Below are 20,674 nucleotides of genomic sequence, written 5' to 3'. Positions count from 1 at the left end.
ACAGAATAAAGTCATTGGCAGCCCCTTGGCCTGTGATTAGAACCAAAGACCTGTATCTCAATAATTCAGGACTCCCTGGTAGCTTAGCTGGTAAAGAATCCTCCTGCAATGCAGGAGACCCCGGTTTGATTCCTGGGTCGGGAAGATCCTTGGAGAAGGGATAGGCTACCCACTCCAGTATTCTTGGGTTTTCCTGGTGGCTCAGACAGTAAAAGAATCCACCTGCAATGTGGAAAACCTGGGTTTGATCCCTGGGTTGGGAAGATCCCCTGGAGGAGGGCATGACAACCCACTCCAGTATTCTTACCTGGAGAATCCCCATGGACAGAGGAGCCTGGCAGGCTACAGTCCACGGGGTCGCAAAGAGTTGGACACGACTGAGTGACTAAGTACAGCATAGCACAATTCAGGACTCATATTCTCACAGTACTTAGGAAGAATCTTAACATTCTAGGGATGGGGGACATTAAGGGGACATGTAATCTATGCTGAAAAATTAAGTTATCACCCGAATGTAGCCATTTACATTTTTTTTTTCACAAACCACAGGAAAAGGCTATTCCTTGTCTTACTCTGATATCAGAAATGTCATAAATTTGCATTTATATTTCCAGCTTACAGAGTGGAAAACAGAAAGAACTGCAGGTTGCCATACCAACAAATATCTCAATGGTCAACAAAAAATTAGGCCTCTTAGATTTTCTTTCTCAATTCATTATCCGTTTTTATCAATTAACAATAAATATGTGGTCTGATGAGTAAAATAGCATCTCATACCTCCTACAGACCCTCTGTCCCCCCTGTTTTCCCCTTTAAGTGCTCCTCCACATAGAATTGAACTTGATCTTAGCTCATAAACCCTTGCAAATATTTTCTCTCAGTTATCACTTTGTAGTTACTTTGGCCATTCATATGTAAATATTTAGTTTACACATTTTTTAACGTGTCATATATGTATATATATGTACTTTGTTTCAACGTGCTGCATGGTTGTTCAGATCTTAGTTCTCCATACACAGATTGAACCTGGGTCCCCTGAATTGGAAGCCCAGAGTCTTAACCACTGGACCACCAAGGAATTCCCACTATAACATACTGATCTTTTTCCCATGATGTCTGATTTTGCCCTACCCCAATATAGTGAATGAAGAAGGCAATGGCACCCCACTCCAGTGTTCTTGCCTGGAGAATCCCAGGGATGGAGGAGCCTGGTGGGCTGCCATCTATGGGGCTGCATAGAGTCGGACACGACTGAAGTGACTTAGCAGCAGCAATATAGTGAAAACTACATTCCAAAATCTGATACAAGGATTTGCTTTAGCCCTTTTTTTTTTGAAGGATAGATAAGTATAATTTCTAACTGGCAGTGGAGGATACTCTCTAAGCCAGATTCTCGTCATTCTTTAGCATTGCATTCTTGTAGTCAGCCTGCCAACTCCTTCATCTCCTTTTTTTTTTTTTTTTTGCCTGTGCTGGGTCTTCGTTGCTACGCTCAGGTTTTCTCTAGACGCGGTGATGGAGGCTGCTCTTTGTGGTGTGTGGGCTTCTCATTGCAGCGGCTTCTCTTGTTGCAGAGCACAGGCTCAGCAGTTGCGGCCCATGGTCTTCGTTGCTCTGCAGCATGTGCTGTCTTCCCGGAGCAGGGACCACAGCTGTGTCCCCTGCACTGGCGGGCAGATGTTTCTCCACTGAACCACCAGGGAAGTCCCTAGAGCATCTTCAGTATGCTGAGGCATTTCACTAAGGGTATTACATGGATTGTTGAATTAAGGGATATTTAATCTTTATAATAATTTGGTTGTTATCTGCATTTTACTGGTGGAGAGACTGGGGCTTTGCAGGGGCAGATAACACAGCTGGTACATGCAGGGCCAGGCTTTCAAGCCAGGTCTGACCCTGAAGGCCATGAATCAAACCAAGATACTGTGGGGTCGCAGGGCGAGTAACATAGTGATGAGGTAGCATCCTCGTGTGCAGTCAGAGGCGTGCAGGTGCCTACAAGGTCAATGCCTTGATGTTTCAAGACTCCATGGCAAAGGCTACATCTCAGGAGGAGGGATTTCCTTGCCAAGAGCAGAGCAAGGATAGATGTCACCCTGTTTGTTATCCTCCCCTCTCCCTTCGTTCTTGGATTCGTCGTTGTTTAGTCACTAAGTCATGTCTGACTCTTTGTGACCCAGGGGACTGTAGCCTACCAGGCTCCTCTGTCCATGGCATTTTCCAGGCAAGAACACTGCAGTGGGGCTTTATTCTGGGGTAGGAAACTCCATTCCTTGCGAGGCACTGAGCATCTGGCCTGCACTCTTGCTGGCTTTTAAACCACAGCATGGCCTCTTTCCAGGGAGAACCACCCTAGACCAGCAAACACATGTCAGAAGCCTCCAGGAAATTTCTAAAGCCTGTGGCTACCTTAAGTGGTTTTGAAAACCATTGAGTCTTTGAGCAGCTCTCAGCTTCTCTAAGGCCACAGCCCTGAGTGAGCAGCTTAGCTGGCTCTCAGTGGAGTCTGTACACAGTATCACGTTCCCTGGAAGAGGAAAATTTGCCCCAAGCAAAGGGCTTTCATGATGTGTCTACGGGCTTGGCAACACCAGACATTTGGAATGGGTCCCTTGAATGCTGTGAAGACCATGAAGCGTCTTTCTTGCATTCTTATCCAAATGTTCTTGGCTCCCTTCATCTTTGATGGGCCTGAGATGTTTCACTGTGATTATCACAATCTCAGGCACATAATTGCTACTGAGTAAGTCCTTGAACAATTGATCTGTAAGGAATTGTAAGGATCATTTGAGTTGAAAATGTGTTCTTTTTTTTTTTTTTTTTTTTCAATTTTTTAAAAAATTTATTTGGTTGCGTCAGGCTTAGTTGTGACACAGGGGGTTAGTTGCCCCATGGCTTGTGGGATCTTAGTTCCCCGAACAGGGATTGAACCAGCGTCTTCTAGAATAGGAGGCAGATTCCTTACCACTGGACTATCTGGGGAGTCCCCTGAAAATGTGTTCTTAATCAAGGGTCTGTCAGTACCTGGGAGCAACCAAAGCAACCATTTGGCATCTTCCGGTTCTGTCCTGATCCTGGTAGGAGTGTGAGCCTGGAAGGCAGGACTTCACCAGCCTGGGGGCAGCTTCAGCATACGCTGCAGCCGTCGATGCCGGGCTCGGCTCCGTGTTCTCTCCACGTGCTCTTCTGCTGAGTCAGGCAGGGTTTCTGCCTCCCAGCTTGAGTTTGTAAAACTTAGTGAGATAGGGGATCTGAAGAGAAACAAAAAAACGGTGAGCGGGGTAAATCTTTTTTCATTCTTTCTAGTTGCCTGCTAAAGGCACTGACACAAGCAAACATACGTGTGCTTGGGAGTGTGAAGGCTTGCTGTTCAGTCTCTCAGTCACTTCTGACTCTCTGTGACCCCAGGGACTGCAGCACGCCAGGCCTCCCTGTCCATCACCAAATCCCAGAGCTTGCTCAAACTCATGTCCATTGACTCGGTAGTGCCATCCAACCATCTCATCCTCTGTCATCCCCTTCTCCTCCTGCCTTCAATCTTTCCCAGCATCAGGGTCTTTTCCAGTGACTCAGTTCTTTGCATCAGGTGGCCAAAGTATTGAAACTTCACCTTCAGCTTCAGTCCTTCCAATGAATATTCAGGGTTGATTTCCTTTAGGATTGACTGGTTTGATCTTCTTGAGTCCAAGGGACTCTCAAGAGCCTTCTCCAATGCTACAGTTTGAAAGCATCAATTCTTTGGCGCTCAGCCTTCTTTATGGTCCAACTTTCACATCCATACATGACTACTGGAAAACTATAGCTTTGACTAGATGGACCTTTAAGTGATGTCTCTGCTTTTTAATACGCTGCCCAGGTTTGTCATAGGTTTTCTTCCAAGGAACAAGTGTCTTTTAATTTCGTGGCTTCAGTCACCATCAGCCCAAGAAAATAAAATCTGTCACTGTTTCCTTTTTTTCCCCATCTATTTGCCATGAAGTGATGGAACCAGATGCCATGATCTTAGTTTTTTGAATGTTGAGTTTTAAGCTAACTTTTTCACTCTCCTCTTTCACATTCATCAAGAGGCACTTTATTTCTTCTTTGTTTTCTGCCATTGAGGAAGGGGGGTATCATCTGCATATCTGAGGTTATTGAAATTTCTCACAGCTAATAGATGTCTATTAAATACAGTTTCCATTGACAGGGTCTATACATTCTTTCCTTTCTTTCCCCTAATCTATATAATTTCCCCAATGGCTCAGCAGGTAAAGAATCCACCTGTAATACAGGAGACACAAGAGATACAGCTTCAATCGCTGGATTGGGAAGATCCCCTGGGGTAGGAAATGACAACCCACTCCAGTATTCTTGCCTGGGAAATCCCATGGACAGAGGAGCCTGGTGGGCTACAGTCCACAGGGTTGCAAAGAGGCGGACGGAACTGAGCACTTGGGACATTCAGTATAATTCCTATCACTTTTGCCCTCACATTTGCCGTTGGCTAAGGGACCCGCCTTGGTGACCAAGCAGTGGCTAATATATCAGTTTCCAGATGTCTTTCATGATGCAACTTTCTGCGGACCTGTTCCCGGGTTTATTCCCGTAATCGGTGCCATTCTGTGCCAATCCTCGACTCCAGTGTGGCTTTGGAAGCTTGTCATCCTTTTTCTGCTTAATGTAGTCAACAGTTTTAGAGGGTAAAGAACAAGCATAGGGATTCTTTTTTTATTGAAGTGTAGTTGATTTACAATGTGTGCCGATCTCTGCTGTACCGCAAAGCAACTCCGTTATACACATGTAGACATTTCTTATACTCTTTTCCATCATGGTTTATCACAGGATATTGACGATAGCTCCCTGTGCTACACAGTAGGACCGTGTTGTTTATCCCTTCTCAATGTAATAGTCTGCATCTACCAACCCCAAACTCCCAGGACAAGCACAGTGTTTCTTATCTGTAATTCTCAAAGTAAAATGAGGGCAAATGTGAGCTAGTGGATTGGAGAACCAGCATCTGAATTTCATTTGCACTTCCTTCATGGGCTTACTTCACCCTCCAAAACCTCACTTTCTTCTTCTCTGTGCAAAATTGGGCTTCCAAGTGCTGTTTGAACATTTTATGTGTAACCTTACAGGCAAGTAGTCCATGAGCTCCATGAATTTGGGAACCATCTTGGTTTTGATCATTAAAGTACACATTTCCAGCTCCTAGCACTGTACCCGGTAATGATTTTTGCCAAAAAACCCACGAGCCCATAAATTATGAACTGTAACTTTTTAAAGGCACAGTAGCTTTAGCCCCTGAGTGACCAGCACATACCCAGCACTCTAAGGATTTTGCATACAAATCTGTTCATTTCAGCTGCCAGCCAGCAGAATAGTCATGTTTATCCCTGCTTAATAGATGAGATGGTGAGAGGCAGGAAGGTAATAATCAGTTCAGTTCAGTTGCTCAGATGTGTCCGACTCTTTGTGACCCCACGAACTGCAGCACGCCAGGCCTCCCTGTCCATCACAAACTCCTGGAGTTCACTCAGACTCATGTCCATCCAGTCAGTGATGCCATCCAGCCATCTCATCCTCTGTTGTCCCCTTCTCCTCCTGCCCCCAATCCCTCCCAGCATCAGAGTCTTTTCCAATGAGTCAACTCTTCACATGAGGTGGCCAAAGTATTGGAGTTTCAGCTTCAGCATCATTCCCTCCAAAGAAATCCCAGGGCTGATCTCCTTCAGAATGGACTGGTTGGATCTCCTTGCAGTCCAAGGGACTCTCAAGAGTCTTCTCCAACACCACAGTTCAAAAGCATCAATTCTTCGGCGCTGGGTCTTCTTCACAGTCCAACTCTCACATCCATACATGACCACTGGAAAAACCATAGCCTTGACTAGATGGACCTTTGTTGGCAAAGCAATGTCTCTGCCTTTGAATATGCTGTCTAGGTTGGTCATAACTTTCCTTCCAAGGAGTAAGCGTCTTTTAATTTCATGGCTGAAATCACCATCTGCAATGATAATAGTGCACCAAAATACATCAAGTTTCAAGTAGAAAAGTTTGGAGTCGAGCTCAGTCCACCCCACTCTGAAGCTCTTCACCAAACATTCTTCACTGCATCATCAGATATAACCTCAGACCAGCTCTCAAGCTTTTAAGCTTTACCTGTTCTCTTCCTTTCTTCTTTTTATAAATTATAGTTCATTTGCAATGCTGTGTTAGTTTCAGGTGTACAGCAAAGTAATTCAGTTACACCCACACATACACTGGAGAAGGGAATGGCAACCCACTCCAGTATTCTTGCCTGGAGAATCCCATGGACAGAGGAGCCTGGTGAACTACGACCCATGGGGTTGCAAAGAGTTGGACATGACTGAGCTACTGAGCACACGTGCATGCACAAATACACATATACACATATATATTTATTTTTCCTCAGATTCTTTTGCCTTTAAGGTTATTACAAAATACTGAGTGTAGTTCCCTGTCCTTATTGATTATTTTATTTATAGTACCTGTTCCTTTTATTTGTTGATTTGGCTGTGCTGAATCTTAGTTGTGGCACATGGATCTTTAGTTGCGGTATGTGAACTCTTAGTTGCGGCATGTAGGGTCTAGTTCCCTGACCAGGGATCAAACTCGAGCCCCCTGCATTGGGAGCACAGAGTCGTAGCCACTGGACCACCAGGGAAGTCCCTATAGTACCTGTTCTTATGCCAAGTGAGGAGATCTCTTGAATGCTGCGCACCGCCGGAGACACGGTTGGAAGAGAGAACTCCCTGCACAAAAGGAGGGAGGCAAGCACACGCGCCAAAGGAGATCTCGTCTAAGAAACTTGTAGAGTCTCAGGAGCAGGCACTGTGTGGCTGTCTTGCAAATGAAAAATGGACGATATAAGGTTTGGATCCTCCTGCCTCTGAAAGCATAGCTTCAGTTCCTAACACAGTGTCCAGCTTCCCTCTTTCCAGTTTTCCAGGACAGGGGTCAGCAAACATTTTCTAAAAAATGACAGGTCAGTGAATATGTTAAGCTTTGCAGCCTGTCGTGATGACTCAACCCTGCTGTTGTAGCACAAAGGCAGCTGCTGCAACGTGCAAAGACACGGGTGTGTCCTGTTCCCATAAAACAACACTTATTAAAAACAGAGAGCAGCCTGGATTTGGCCCCCAGGCCGTGGCTGGTGGACTCCTGGCTATAGTGACGGCTAATTGGTGCTGGCTAGAAATACTGTTTCAGTTTATAAATACTATTTATTCTCATCCCCTGAGCTTCTCTTGTCCAAACAGTACCTCTAGCAAGCATGTGACTTAGAAATATATTGCAAAACAGAAGTCTGGGCCTTGGGGCCATGGACAGAAGGCAGCGAGGGAATCTGGTGTCTTTTGGCTCAAACTCAGAAAAATGAGAAAATAAATGATGGACAAAGGGCAAAATATTTTTACCCTGGGCCACTCATGAAAACTTGGACTTCTTGTTTCAAAAAACAATTTTGCTCTTCAACAAAATCATAAAGAAAATTTTAAATAAATTGGAGGTACCCATTTTTAAAAAGGGCTTCCCTGGTAGCTGGTAAAGAATCCACCTGCAATGTAGGAGACCCTGGTTCGATTCCTGGGTTGGGAAGATCTCCTGGAGAAGGGAACAGCTATCCACTCCAATATTCTTGGGCTTCCCTCGTGGCTCAGCTGGTAAAGAATCTGCCTGCAATGCGGGAGACCTGGGTTCGATCCCTGGGTTGGGAAGATCCCCTGGAGAAGGGAACAGCTATCCACTCCAGTATTCTGACTTGGAGAATCCCCATGGATAGAGGAGCCTGGTAGGCTACAGTCCATGGATCACAAAGAGTTGGACAAGACTGAACAACTAAGCACATTTTTTTAAAATGTTGAAACAGTGAAGATTGAGCCAAATGAGGTCATGTTTAAAAACTTTTGAGGGGCACTTCCCTGGTGGCTCAGTGGTAAAGAATCTGCCTGCCAGTGCAGGGGACACGGGTTCAATCCCTGGTCGGGGAGGAACCCACATTTGTGGAGCAACTAAGCCCATGAGCCACAACTATTGAGCCAAGCTCTAGAGCCTGTGCTCTGCAACAAGAGAAGCCACAGCAGTGAGAAGCCCGTGCATCTCAAGTAGAGAGTAGCCCCCTCTGCCTGCAACTAGAGAAAGCCCACGCACAGCAGCAAACCCAGCGCAGTTAAAAATAAAAATGAGTTTTGAGGATCTCTAAATGAAGGTACTGTGTGGTTATCGAGGGAAGGAAAAATGAACAATACAGAGCTTTGAGTTCTCTTGCATTGTCTGTTCAGAGTGCAGGCCTGGCAGACGGCATCTGGAAGCATGGTCATCCCATAACCAAGAGCCTTACTTGCCCTTCCTGGTGTCCTGATCTTGCCCGTAAGTTTCTCCAGTGGGCATTGCCATCAGCCAACTTTCTCAATAAAGGGCTAGAAGTTTATGCTACCAGTCAAAATGAGATAACCTCTGTCGGTCAAAGAGGATTAAATGAGATGAGAAATGTGGAAGGGGTTATCAGAATGCCTGCGAGTGTTGTTATTGTTGGATTGCATCTGTTTGGTGGCTGCTGGAAGCTGCAGAGGGTGCAGTTCCTAAGAGCTGCCTGGGCCTGACGTCACAGCCACCTCGCTCTCTTGCTTAGGACCCCACGCTCCCCCAGGCTGGCATCCTGGCTTTGACTCCAGACTTCAGTTCTCCAAAGTTGAACATCACGTTGATTATGTACTGTGGGAGAGGTACAAAGCGTGGGGGATACAAAGATAAGCAAGACAGAGCCTTTTTTCCCAAGCGGTCCAGAGGAAAAGAAAAAGTCATGGAGAAAACTGTATGCAAGGTGCTCCCTGGGATAGATGTGAATGTAGGATCCGGTCACAGAGTAACCGGGGTGCTGGTCAGATTTCTCAGGGTGGAGCAGGGGCAACCAGGGCTTCCTCGGGGAGGGGAGAGTGAGTGAGTCTTTCAGAAGTTAATTCAATGGATGGGACAAGAAGGGAGGCCAAGAACATTCTTGCTTTGGCCACCCTTCAGTGTGTGGGATCTTAGTAGGGAACGAACCTGTGTCTCCTGCAGTGAAAGCAGGAGAATATATTTTTAATATTTTTATAATAAGCAGGTTAGAGGTGGACCCCTAGCCTCCGCACCACCAAGGAAGCCCTTCTCTTTTCCTGTATGTATGATCCTCCCATGCTGACGTGCCATGTGTTGTTCTTCCGTAACTGTTCCATTGTTTCACTCTGACCGTGGCTCATTCAGAGCCTCCCCACATCCTTCTCTCATCCTTTATGTTCGTCAAGGCACATCCCTGGGGGTTTGCAATGAGTAGCCTAGGTGGACCTCTGCCAGGGACACAGGAGTCATGAGAACTCACATGTAAGGGAAAGTTGAATGGGGCAAAGGGCGGTCAGAGAGTCAGATACCCCAAAAATCTGTAGACTGAAACGGGCAGGCCTCCAGAATCCAGGCATGCAGTTAGGCGATGTAGATTTCAGACCCTGGACAGCACTGGGAACCAAGCTCAACGATGTCAGGCAGCAGCGTGTGAGCATGCGGGTGAAGCACACCAGCTGCAAGGGTCTGTGGCCTGAGGGGACCTTGTCTTGATCAGCATCCTCTTGTCCACTGACTGTTGTGAGCAGGAAGCTGCACCTAGGGATGACTACCTGTAGCCCAGGACCACCTGGATGCAGGTGGTGAGACTAAGTTCTTTCCCAGAATAAGAGATTTGGCATCAGCCTTGTGAGCAGGTCCTGATAACTGCAAACCTTCCATGTGAAGAGAAGTGGAAAATATCATCTCTTTCGAGTCTTGAGTTATTTCTACATCAAGCAAGAGAAATCGATGTCCTTAATCCATGATAAAGAATCAAAGAAATATTGTTGGCAAAGAACTTTTTACAAACATGTACCATGACATTATTAGGTAAATACTTGGTACATTTGTCAGAGCAAAGTCAAAACATTTGGTGATGGATTGTAACAATAACCAGAGCCTTCATATGAGAGAGACTTTGCTTCTCAAGTTAGAATAACATTAATCCAAACACAGACTAATAAAATATAGTTATGTTTATATTGCAGAAGATGCTCTAACATCTAAATATATTCAGACTTTTTTATTTAGCCAGAATTTAGTTAGAAATTATTCTCTTTTAGAACCAGTCCTAACAGAGAAGGCAATGGCACCCCACTCCAGTACTCTTGCCTGGAAAATCCCATGGATGGAGGAGCCTGGTAGGCTGCAGTCCATGTGGTCACTAAGAGTCAGACACGACTGAGCGACTTCACTTTCACTTTTCACTTTCCTGCATTGGAGAAGGAAATGGCAACCCACTCCAGTGTTCTTGCCTGGAGAATCCCAGGGACGGGGGAGCCTGGTGGGCTGCCGTCTATGGGGTCACACAGAGTCGGACACAACTGAAGCGACTTAGCAGCAGCAGCAGCAGCGCTTTTCTCTCGCTGTGAAGCAGCACCCATTTAATAATATTTTTGCACAGATTGGGTAATCAGAACTAGAGTTATAATCTAGTGCTGCATTGAAGGAGCATTTGAAATTAGAATTCAAACAATAAATAAAATTATAATAGCTTATAATAATGTATTTTAAAATACAGGAGCCCTATGATTTTGTTTTTCAAAAATAATGCTCTTCGTGATAGTTTGAACAGTGTAGAGACCTAAGAAATACTATTACTTTCTATTTCCTTCTAGGTAAAATTTCAAGTTAATGTTTAGTATTTACTAAACTGTTTTAGGGCTTACCAGGTGGCACTAGCGGTAAAGAACCCTTCTGCAAACGCAGAAGGTGTAAGAAACACAGGTTCGATACCTGGGTCAGGAAGATCCCTGGAGAAGGGCATGGCAACCCACTCCAGTATTCTTGCCTGAAGAATCCCATGGACAGAGGAGCCTGGTAGGTTACAGTCCATGGGATCGCAAACAGTTGGACACAACTGAAGCAACTTAGCACACACACACACACACACACACACGCACAGTTCATTTCAGTTCAGTGGCTCAGTTGTGTCCGACTCTTTGCGACCCCATGGACTGCAGCATGCCAGGCTTCCCTGTCCATCACCAATTCCCAGAGCCTGCTCAAACCCATGTCCATAGAGTCGGTGGACATCCAACAATCCAATCATCTCATCCTCTGTCTTCCCCTTCTCTTCCCATCTTCAATCTTTCCCAGAATCATGGTCTTTTCTAAGGAGTCAGTTCTTCGCATCAGGTGGCCAAAGTATTGAAGTTTCAGCTTCAGCATCAGTCCTTCTGATGAATATTCAGGACTGATTTCCTTTAGGATGGACTGGTTTGATCTCCTTGCAGTCCAAGGGACTCTCAAGAGTCTTCAACACCACAGTTCAAAAGCATCAATTCTTCAGCACTCAGCTTTCTTTATAGTCCAACTCTCACATCCATAAATGACTACTGGAAAAACCATGGCTTTGACTAGATGGACCTTTGTTGGCAAAGTTATGTCTCTGCTTTTTAATATGCTGTCTAGGTTGGTCATAACTTTTCTTTCATGAAACAAGTGTCTTTTAATTTCATGGCTGTAGTCACAATCTACAGTGATTTGGGAGCCCTCAAAAATAAAATCTGTTACGGTTTCCATTGTTTCCCCAATTTGCCAGGAAGTGATGGGACGGGATGCCACGATCTTAGTGTTTTGAACGTTGAGTTTTAAGTCAGCTTTTTCACTCTCCTCTTTCACTTTCATCAAGAGGCTCTTTAGTTCTTCTTCACTTTCTTCCATAAGGGTGCACGCAAACTGTTTTAAAATATTGGAAGATCTGATGACGTCTAGCCCCAGTTTTCCAATGATGCAAAGAAAGCTTCTGAATTTCTGCTCTTTCTCTAAAAAGAAGACTTTGGCCAGTAGAAAACTAGTTTTTGGTTTTTTTCAACCAGTTCCTTGTATTGGACATAGACACCTTTTGATGTTTTATGTTTCTTGCATTACAGGTTCCATTTTTTATTTTTAATGTGAATTACATAATGTGTTTCACTTTGGGAGTCACGACACAGGCGACAGCACGCACCAGGCCTCGTGTGACCAGCGTTTTCCTTTATGAGTCTGTATAACCTCTTGGACTGTGCTTACTTTGTCATCACTAGGGTGATGTTTTTTAATGTTTGAGGTTCTTCTTTGAAACCAATCTGTTACTAGATTTTTCTGGAAAACATAATGATAGAGACACGAATATATTATGGAGAAATGGTCTTTCTCACTCAATGTATTGCCTTGCTGGTAAAGATGGGATTTTTTAAAAAATTACTTGGTGGGTCCGTCTGGATATGATTTCAAAAAACTTCAAACCGTTGAAAGGCCTGTAGCGTGTCCAAGTACGGTTACGCTGCCTTTTATGGAATCCATGCTTGTGCCCTTGAAATGCCAGTCTTGGAATACTCCCACTGAAGCATCATCGGTGCCCAGGGCCCCGCAGCAACTGGCTGGCTCAGCATGGCTGCCCTGGTTTTAGCCGTGACGGTGACTGCAGGGTGACGTGGGTGGATGTCTGTGGAGGGTGCAGACAGACGCCGAGGCGCTGGACATCTCCATCCTTCTCAGTGACGGCTTAGACGGGTAGTTTGAGGTTGCAAGGAGGGCCTGACATTGCAGACTTTGATGGGATCACTGACTCTTGTCTGTCCTTCCAGTCGCAGGACTCCATTGCCAGTCCTGGGGATGGAGCGCTCCCCCTGCTGGCCACAAGAGGGACTGCACCGCACAGGGGGACAGTCACACACCTCTTTCTGGTCCCGCCCGGGTCCCTTATCTCCACCCACCTGCGAAGGGAGAAGGCCCACTTGTGTCCAGTTGCCGATGGGTGTATTCCCCTTCCCGATATTACCTCTCAGAAACTTAGGGGGTTCTAGGGTACTTCTCTGTTGAGCACAATTCTGTCGTGGCTCAAGCCGGACTTGTAGGAGTTCTTAGCTTGCTTTTGTTTTTTGATGAGAAGACTCACAGAGGATTTTCTCTTGGGTTCATCCAGAAGGAATGTGTGGAAAGGGAAAATGTCAGCTCCTCAGCAAACATTTTAGAATGGGGTGAGCAAGAGGACTGCTTCAGAGCACAGCAGGGCCGTTCTGCTGAAAGCTTGGCATGTCTGGTGTCTAAGACCCTTGACCTTGGATTTCCTCTATGATGTCATGGGCTCGTAACCACCCAGGGACTGGGGTACAAAAACCTTTTGTGTCAGATTTGGTTCCTGGTGCGGGTGGTTCAGCGGGGACACAGAAAGATTTGAGGAGAGTCAGCAGGTACCCCAATGGAGTGGGTGGGCAGCTGGGTTTTCCATGGGCTCCACTGATGGGTCACCCTAAGGGTCTTCTCTCCTCGGGGAATGTCTCAGAGTGTGATTCAAAGCGTGTGTAGTTGGAACACTCACCCCCTCGAGGGCTGAGCCAAGAGCCTGCAGCTGCTCGGGCTCAGTTTTGTAGGGAAGGGAAAGGAAGGTCCATCTTGCCTCTAGGCTGGCTTAACACAGGGGCTCTGAGCCCACCAGACAGAGCAGTTCCCAGAAACTGCCCGCCCCGGGAGCAGCCCTAACAAGGAGACAGACAGTAAGCGTGTAAAAGGGGCTGCACATCCCGGGGCCCAGCCCTGCCCCTTCCCTGACAGACACCGCCAGGAAGGTTGCACAGTTCCTTTTCCTGAAGACCCACTAGACCAAGAGGGACCATCGCCAGCCAAGTTGGATGAACAGAGAATCTGAAACCGAGAGCTCCTCTTTATTTATTTACGTTCTCCTTGCTCCTGAAAGAACTTAAGTGGACAGAGATGAAAAGGCTTACTTAATAATAAACCAGAGGCAGAGCTGGAATTAACTTCTAAGACATTGTTTTCAGAGGAAATACTTTCCCCCCTCCTTTCAACCCGAGGGACATACCTACAAGCAGAAGGATTCCTCACTAGCGAGCAGTTTCAAGGAGCCAGTCATCCCGATTCTCTTTGTTTCTACGAGGCTCGGATTAAAGGGAATCTTGTCTGAATGCTTCATGCAGGCCAGGGTGCTTCTTTACTATTTGAATAATGAGAAGAATTTCCTTTTCCTCTCTCCATTGTATTTGTGTGCCTTTCGTATCTCCCTTCAGTTCAGACACAACTTGGAACATCGTAAGGAGCCCTTCTGGTGATGTGTAGAGGCTGGTGTTTGCCGAGTGCCCTTTGGGGCCACCAAGGAGTGGATATGACCAGTCAGTGCCTCCAGGGTAGCTCAGGCCTTTGAACCAGCTTGCACCGTCCATTCTTATCTTTCTGGGCTTCCTCTGATCATTCTTGAGGCTTCCCTGGTGGCTCAGATGGTAAAGTGTCTGCCTGCAATGCGGGAGACCCGGGTTCGATTTCTGGATCGGGAAGATCCCCTGGAGAAGGAAATGGTAATCCACTCCAGCAATCTTGCCTGGAAAATCCCATGGACGGAGGAGCCTGATAGGCTACAGTCTATGGGGTTGCAAAGAGTCGGACACGACTGAGCAACTTCACTTTCCTTTCCTTTCTGATCTTTCTAGAATATGCTTACCTTGGTCTCTAGGGTGTACTCTTGGGAAAAGCCTGCCCAGGTTTCTGTCTGTCTTCAGCATATAAACACAGGGTGCAGAAACACCAGCTGAAGCCACCTCACATTCCCTCTTCTATCTGGGCAACCACCTTCCTCCTGCCTGTTCAGCCTTCTGCAGAACGCAGAGCGCCCCAGACCTCGCTGGTCGGAGCTCAGGAAGGGTTAATGGGTGGTGGTGGCTCCAGGCAGTGTCCGCCCCCGCCCCTGGGAATAAGGACCCAGAGACCAGCACAAAGGTCCCGAGGCAACTGGAAGTGGAACTCCCGGGAGCCAGCGGGTCTGCCTGCCCCAGTGCTCCTGAGGACAAGTCAGAGCTGTGCCCTTACAAGGTCATCAGAAGCCCTTCATCGCTGAGCTCAGGGGAGGAGGGTGGAGAGACTTGAAGGACTGCTCCTAAAGCAGAGAATCCTTCACGATGGGGAAAACAGCAGCCAAGAAGCCAGGCCAGCCCCTCTCGAGGGCTTGAGCTCACTATTTAAGGATCCCTAGGGATGCCAGCTGCTAAACAAACAGCAGCCTTCTGAGGAGATTCCCCAGGCCCCAGCCTGCACCCTGGGGGGCCCTGCCAGCTCTGAGCCCCAGCAGCGGGAACATGTCCGAGTGGCTGCCTTAGCATCGGGCCCCCGACTGTACCGTCCCAGGGACTGCCTCGGCTTGTGGGTCCTGTCTGTCACCACCCAGCTGTGGACCTTCAGGCTTCCCAGAGGTCCAGCCTCTCGGATGGGGAACAATGCCGAGCCCATCTTTGCTCACACTGGGGTCTTGCTGGCTCTGAGCGGGTGGAAGGGTGAGGGGTCAAGAGGGGTCAAGGTGGGGCCAGCTTCCCGGAGTTCCATCAGCAGCGCGCTCAGGACCCTCCACCCACATCTGTTTATTGTCGCGATCTGATCTATTCATTCGTGCTTTAATGCTGTCCGTCCTTTCAGCCGTGTTTCCTGCACGTCACCCTTCTCAATGTTCTGTCTTAGCTTCTCAAGGATGGGGGCTGTGTCTCTCCTCCTCCCTTTGTATTCACTCAGTAGAATTCTCCCTCTCTCTCTCCCTCTTTTTCTCTCAATTACTCATTCAGCAGCTATTTACTGACAGCCCATAATGTGCCAACTGTTCTGTTGGGAGGGCAGGGAGGAAACAAGGGGGCAGCTGTTTTGAGGAGTCTGGTGTCACAGATGGACAGTCTTCCCAGCACTCACTTTTTTCTGCAAGCCTGTTTCAAGAATCTGCCACGCAGGCAGGCTCAGCTGGGTATGACCCAAGAGTGACGGAACAGAAAAAGCTCCTGCACTCGGAGACGTGGGGCTGAGTTGGACCGTCCAGTAAATGCTCAAATATGTCATCACATTCTATCGACGCTGGGAAGGCAGGGGCCAGGGTGCCGGCTTGAGGAGCAGCAGAGGAGCGAGTGAACCCAGGACGGAAGGACGAGGAGGGGGCAGCAGGCACGCTGACGGTGGGACATAGCATCCATCAAGGGAACGGCAGATGCAGGGGTCCTGGCAAGGGCAAGGGCTGGAAGAAATAACGACACTGCCATGTCATGAGTGCCAGAAAAGTGTGTGTGTGTCACGTGAATGAGGATCTCAGAGAAGGGGGCTGTTGTGTCTTTTTTTTTTTTGTCACTTGCTTTCCCCCGAGTTGTATTGAGGTACAGTTGATATACAGCACTGTAGGTTTAAGGTGTGCAGTGTAATGTTTTTTAAATATTTATTTACATTTTATTTTGTTTTAAATCGGAGGGTGATTGCAATATTGTGATGGTTTCTGCCGTGCATCCACATGGATGGGCCGGAGGCATGTCCCTTCCCTCTAGAGCCCACCTCCTACCCCATCCCACCCTTCTCGATTGTCCCAGGGGACCGGCTTTGGGTTTCCTGTGTTGGATACAGCAAATTCCCACTGGCGATCTGTGTTACACATAGTAACATATGACCTTCTTGGCTTCTTTCCAGGATGTTCTCCCTTGTATTTCAAGTTACCCAGGTCCTTCGGGCCTCATCCTCCGATCCCCTCTGTTCTCTGAAACGCCTTCTCACATCACTGCAGCCCACGGTGCTTCATTCTCTCTTAAAACCCAGCGGTAGTTCTGATTCGTACCCTTTCTCTGTAATTCATGAATTGTCCTTGTGTTCTTTCATCTTCTGAACTTCTCTCTAGGATGTGTCAGGAGTTCTCTGCTCTGGGTGATAAGAAAATAGACGGAGGGACGTCCCTGGTGGTCCAGTGGATAAGAGTCCGCCTGCCAATGCAGGGGGCACATGTTCAATCCCTGTTCAGGGAACTGGGATCCCACGTGCTTCAGGGCAACCAGGTCCTTGCTCCTCAACTATAGAAAGCCCAAGTGCCTCCACGAAGACCCAGCACAACCAAAAAAAAAAAAAAAAAAAAATAGATGGAACCTGCCTTCACTGGAGGAAGGGAAAGAGACATGGAGCAGACTGTAGTTGAGACGGGTGATGCACTTACTCTATAAGTACGTTGAGGGCACTGCTAGCCTAGAGGACAGAAGGTCCACTCTCTTTAGAGGAGCTAGAAAATGTTTCAAATACAGAATATAGCGCATTAGCTGGGTTTTGAAGAATGACTAAGGACTTGTCAGATGAAACAGGGGCATAAGGCAGCAGGAAAGAACACCTCAGGTCTCGAGAACAGCAGTTGTGAAGTTCCAGAGGCTTGAGGCTTGATGTATGTGGATCAGAGCAGACAGGACATTTCGTATATGAAAAACATTCGTGTCTTATATAAAGTTGTAAAACGTGTTGTTGTTTAGTTGCTCAGTCTTGTCCGACTCATTTGTGACCCAGTGAATCGTAGCCCGCCAGGCTCCTCTGTCCATGGGATTCTCGAGGCAAGAGTACTGGAGTGGGTTGCCATTTCTTCTTTCAGGGGATCTTCCCGATCCAGGGATCAGACTCAAGTCTCCTGTATTGCAGGAAAATTCATTCCCACTGAGCCATTCTTTTTTTTTTTTTCTGGCGAGGTGATAAAGTTCCTTGACATTTATCCAAGTCCCTTTACAGAGCAGGCACTCCATTATAACCCTGGGATTGTCCCCAGCGTGCAGTTTCCAAGCCAGGAGATGTGTAGACTCATGCAATGGGACATGACTGGCCTTGCTTTTGTGTTGCCTAGACCAAGGATGCCCTTTTCACGATTCTGCATGACCTGCGACCCCAGGACCATTTCAATATCGTTGGGTTTTCCAACCGGATCAAAGTGTGGAAGGACCATTTGGTGTCAGTTACTCCCAACAGCATCAGAGATGGCAAAGTCTACATCCACCACATGTCGCCGAGCGGAGGTAAGTACGTCCTGCTTGGCCTGTTTGCTGAGACACGATACAGGGATTTGAAAGTTGACGCTGATCACAGGAAAGGAGATAACAGGTGAGCACTTTCCCCAGGAGCTTGCTTCTCCTTTTCTGGGCACCGAACTAAGATGGTCAAATAAGTTACGGGGGAAATACCTGATAGGTTTTGGAGCCTTTCCTGGTTTATCTCACGGATCCCAAACAATGCAGCTCTTTTTGTAAACTGATTTTCAGGGCCAGGAGTGAAAGCCAAGTGGCTGATTCAGTGTTTTGTGTGCTTGAGTGTGAGAACCTTAAGGCAGCAGATGGAGCCGCCCCCCTGAGCTGTCGGTCCTCCTGGACTATGGATGGCCTGGGAGATGCTCTAGGTGGAAAGGCGATGGAGCCTTTGCACCCTCGCCTGGGGGGCGGTGACTAGGTAAGGACGCAGATGAGGGGAAAGGCCAGAAAGAGCTCTGAGATGATCTGAGACTCAGGACAGCGTGTTACCACCTGTGCTGGCTGTCAGTCCCGTCAACCCTGGGCCCAGAGCTTACTCCCGCTGTCAACTTGTCCCGAGGACAGTGTGCGCCTGGTGGAAGCTCAGTATCGGCATGTTGACTGGACCTTTACCATCCTTCCTAAAGGCCCGTAGAGACACTGTCTCCTGGGGGATTCAGGTGATTCTGCTTTCGAGATCTGGAGACAGAAAACACCCAGTTCTGTCCATCCTCTTCCGTCTGAGTTTCTCATCACTCATATTGGTTACTTTCCCTCCAAGGCAAAGCTCTGGTTTCCCAAATGAAATTTGTTTGGAACTTGATCTTGTGTGAATGGAATTTTGATTTATGGATACAATGGGATTTCCTACCAGTTTCCACAACAGTGTGATCTAGGAATTGTTTTACTGGTTGAAGCGAGAAATGAAAGTTTAGAGTTAATATTTTAGTGATGATCCTTGGAAGGAAGTTGGGAAGTCTCTGAGGAAAGAGACTTCCCTTAATCTTTGTTTAGCCTGTAGTTCCTGGAGCCAACTCAATGGAAAAGACCCTGATGCTGGGAAACATTGAAGGTGGGAGGAGAAGGGGACGACAGGATCATATGGTGGATGGCATCACCGACTCAAAGGACATGAGTCTGGGCAAACTCCAGGAGATGGTGAAGGACAGGGAAGCCTGGCATGCTGCAGTCCTTGGGATTGCAAGGAGCTAGACACGACTTAGTGACTGAGCAACAACTTGGCATAGCTCCTGACATACAGTACCCACTTAAAGAATATGCATTAAAAGGAGTTTATTTTAAAGATGCTGCTTACTATTAGAATGCTATGTGTGTGCTGGGGGGAGCAGGATAAAGCTTTAGAAAACAGGTAATGCGTGTTATGCCCTTTTGGAATCTAAACCTTAGAAACCACACTGGTTTCCTTTTTTTTTTTTTTTTTTTGTCTCAGCATTTCATTGACCCAACCCTCTGCAGATGAACAGAAAATTAGTGTCCTCTCCTCATCAGGAGATGAGCATGGATTCTGAAGCCAGACTGCCTGGATTTAAATCCAGCCCCACCAGCTATGAGGCATTTAATCTCTCTCTACCTCCTTTTCTTCATCTGTAAAATGAGCATATAATGGACTTTTTTTAGGATGAGTTAAAATATTTAAAGTACTTAGAACAGTGGCCTCACACAGGAGATCTTCTCTAGCTGTCAGATATGGCCATTTTGGGGCTTCCCTGGTAGCTCAGCTGGTAAAGGATCTGCCTGCAATATGGGGGACCTGAGTTCGATCCCTGGGTTGGGAAGATCCCCCTGAGGAGGGCATGGCAACCCACTCCAGCATTCCTGCCTGGAGAATCCCCATGGACAGTCTGGCAGGTTTTGCAAAGAGCTGGACACGACTGAGCAACTAAGCGCACACACACATGGCCATTTTTACCCAGATAGTCCCTCTTGCTGGTGCACTGTGGTCCTTTAACATCCCTGGGGGAGCTCTCAGTGGGATGGTTGGGCGGCTCCATGGGAACTCTCCCGTTGTTTTTTCACTTTTTGTTTTTATTTGGCTGCACCAGGACTTACTTGCATCACGAGGCATCGTTTAGTTGTGGTATGCCAACTCTCAGTGTGGGCATGTCGGATCTAGTTCACCAACCGGAGATTAAAGTGGGCCTCCTGCCTTGGGAGCCTGGAGCCTTAGCCTCTGGACCACCGGGGAAGTCCCAGCCCCCACTGCCCACCCCCGTTGTTAAGCGTGCAGGAGATGCCTCGACTTAACAGAGATTCGATGCCAAGCCCTGCTGTGCCTGGGGTGAGAAAAGCTAAGCACATCCTTTGCCTGGGGCTGTCCCTGGCTTTAAAGTGCAATGAGAGATTTAGCATCATCGCTTAAGTTCTGGATCAAAGAGGAAATAAACACCTGCCTTCTGGTCCATGTCCACACCTTCAGAGGCAGTGAAGCTAGGTGAGGCATCCAGAGAGGCAAGTGGGCGAACCCAGAGAAGTGCTGCGTGCTGTCTCAGCTGTAAGTTTCCCTTACATGTGGACCATGTGTGCATCTTAGAACGAATTAGTGATGTGTTTGCACAGTCACAGACATCTATATTTTCAGCCACAAATTCTGGAGGATGTGAAGCAATGGGGGAAATTTTCTGTTCAATCAAATATGGTAGATTTTGCAGAGAGATTAAAAAGCATGCCAGTCAGGTGGCAGGATGGTGGTAATGGGTACACAGCTTTATACATTGACTAAAAATCATTAACTGTGTACTTAAAATGAGTGAAATATTTGGTCTGTCAAGAAGACCACTTAAAAAACTAACCCCTGGGGTCAGAAAAAGGAAATGGGT

General features: G+C 47.2%; 1 protein-coding gene across 1 annotated transcript in view; it reads left to right on the top strand.

The window, feature by feature from the left end:
* The window catches only part of ITIH5 (inter-alpha-trypsin inhibitor heavy chain 5), a 91,236-nt gene that overhangs the window by 51,511 nt on the left and 19,051 nt on the right, over window positions 1–20,674 (top strand). Inside the window, exon 8 of the mRNA XM_055543502.1 lies at window positions 17,681–17,849. Coding sequence (XP_055399477.1) covers window positions 17,681–17,849 — 169 coding nt within the window. The remainder of the gene's footprint in view (window positions 1–17,680; window positions 17,850–20,674) is intronic.

This window comes from Bubalus kerabau, chromosome 13 (genome assembly GCF_029407905.1).
Source record: "Bubalus kerabau isolate K-KA32 ecotype Philippines breed swamp buffalo chromosome 13, PCC_UOA_SB_1v2, whole genome shotgun sequence".
Lineage (NCBI taxonomy): Eukaryota > Metazoa > Chordata > Mammalia > Artiodactyla > Bovidae > Bubalus > Bubalus kerabau.
Note: the sequence above shows the minus strand (reverse complement) of the source record. Positions and strands in the feature narration are given on the sequence as shown.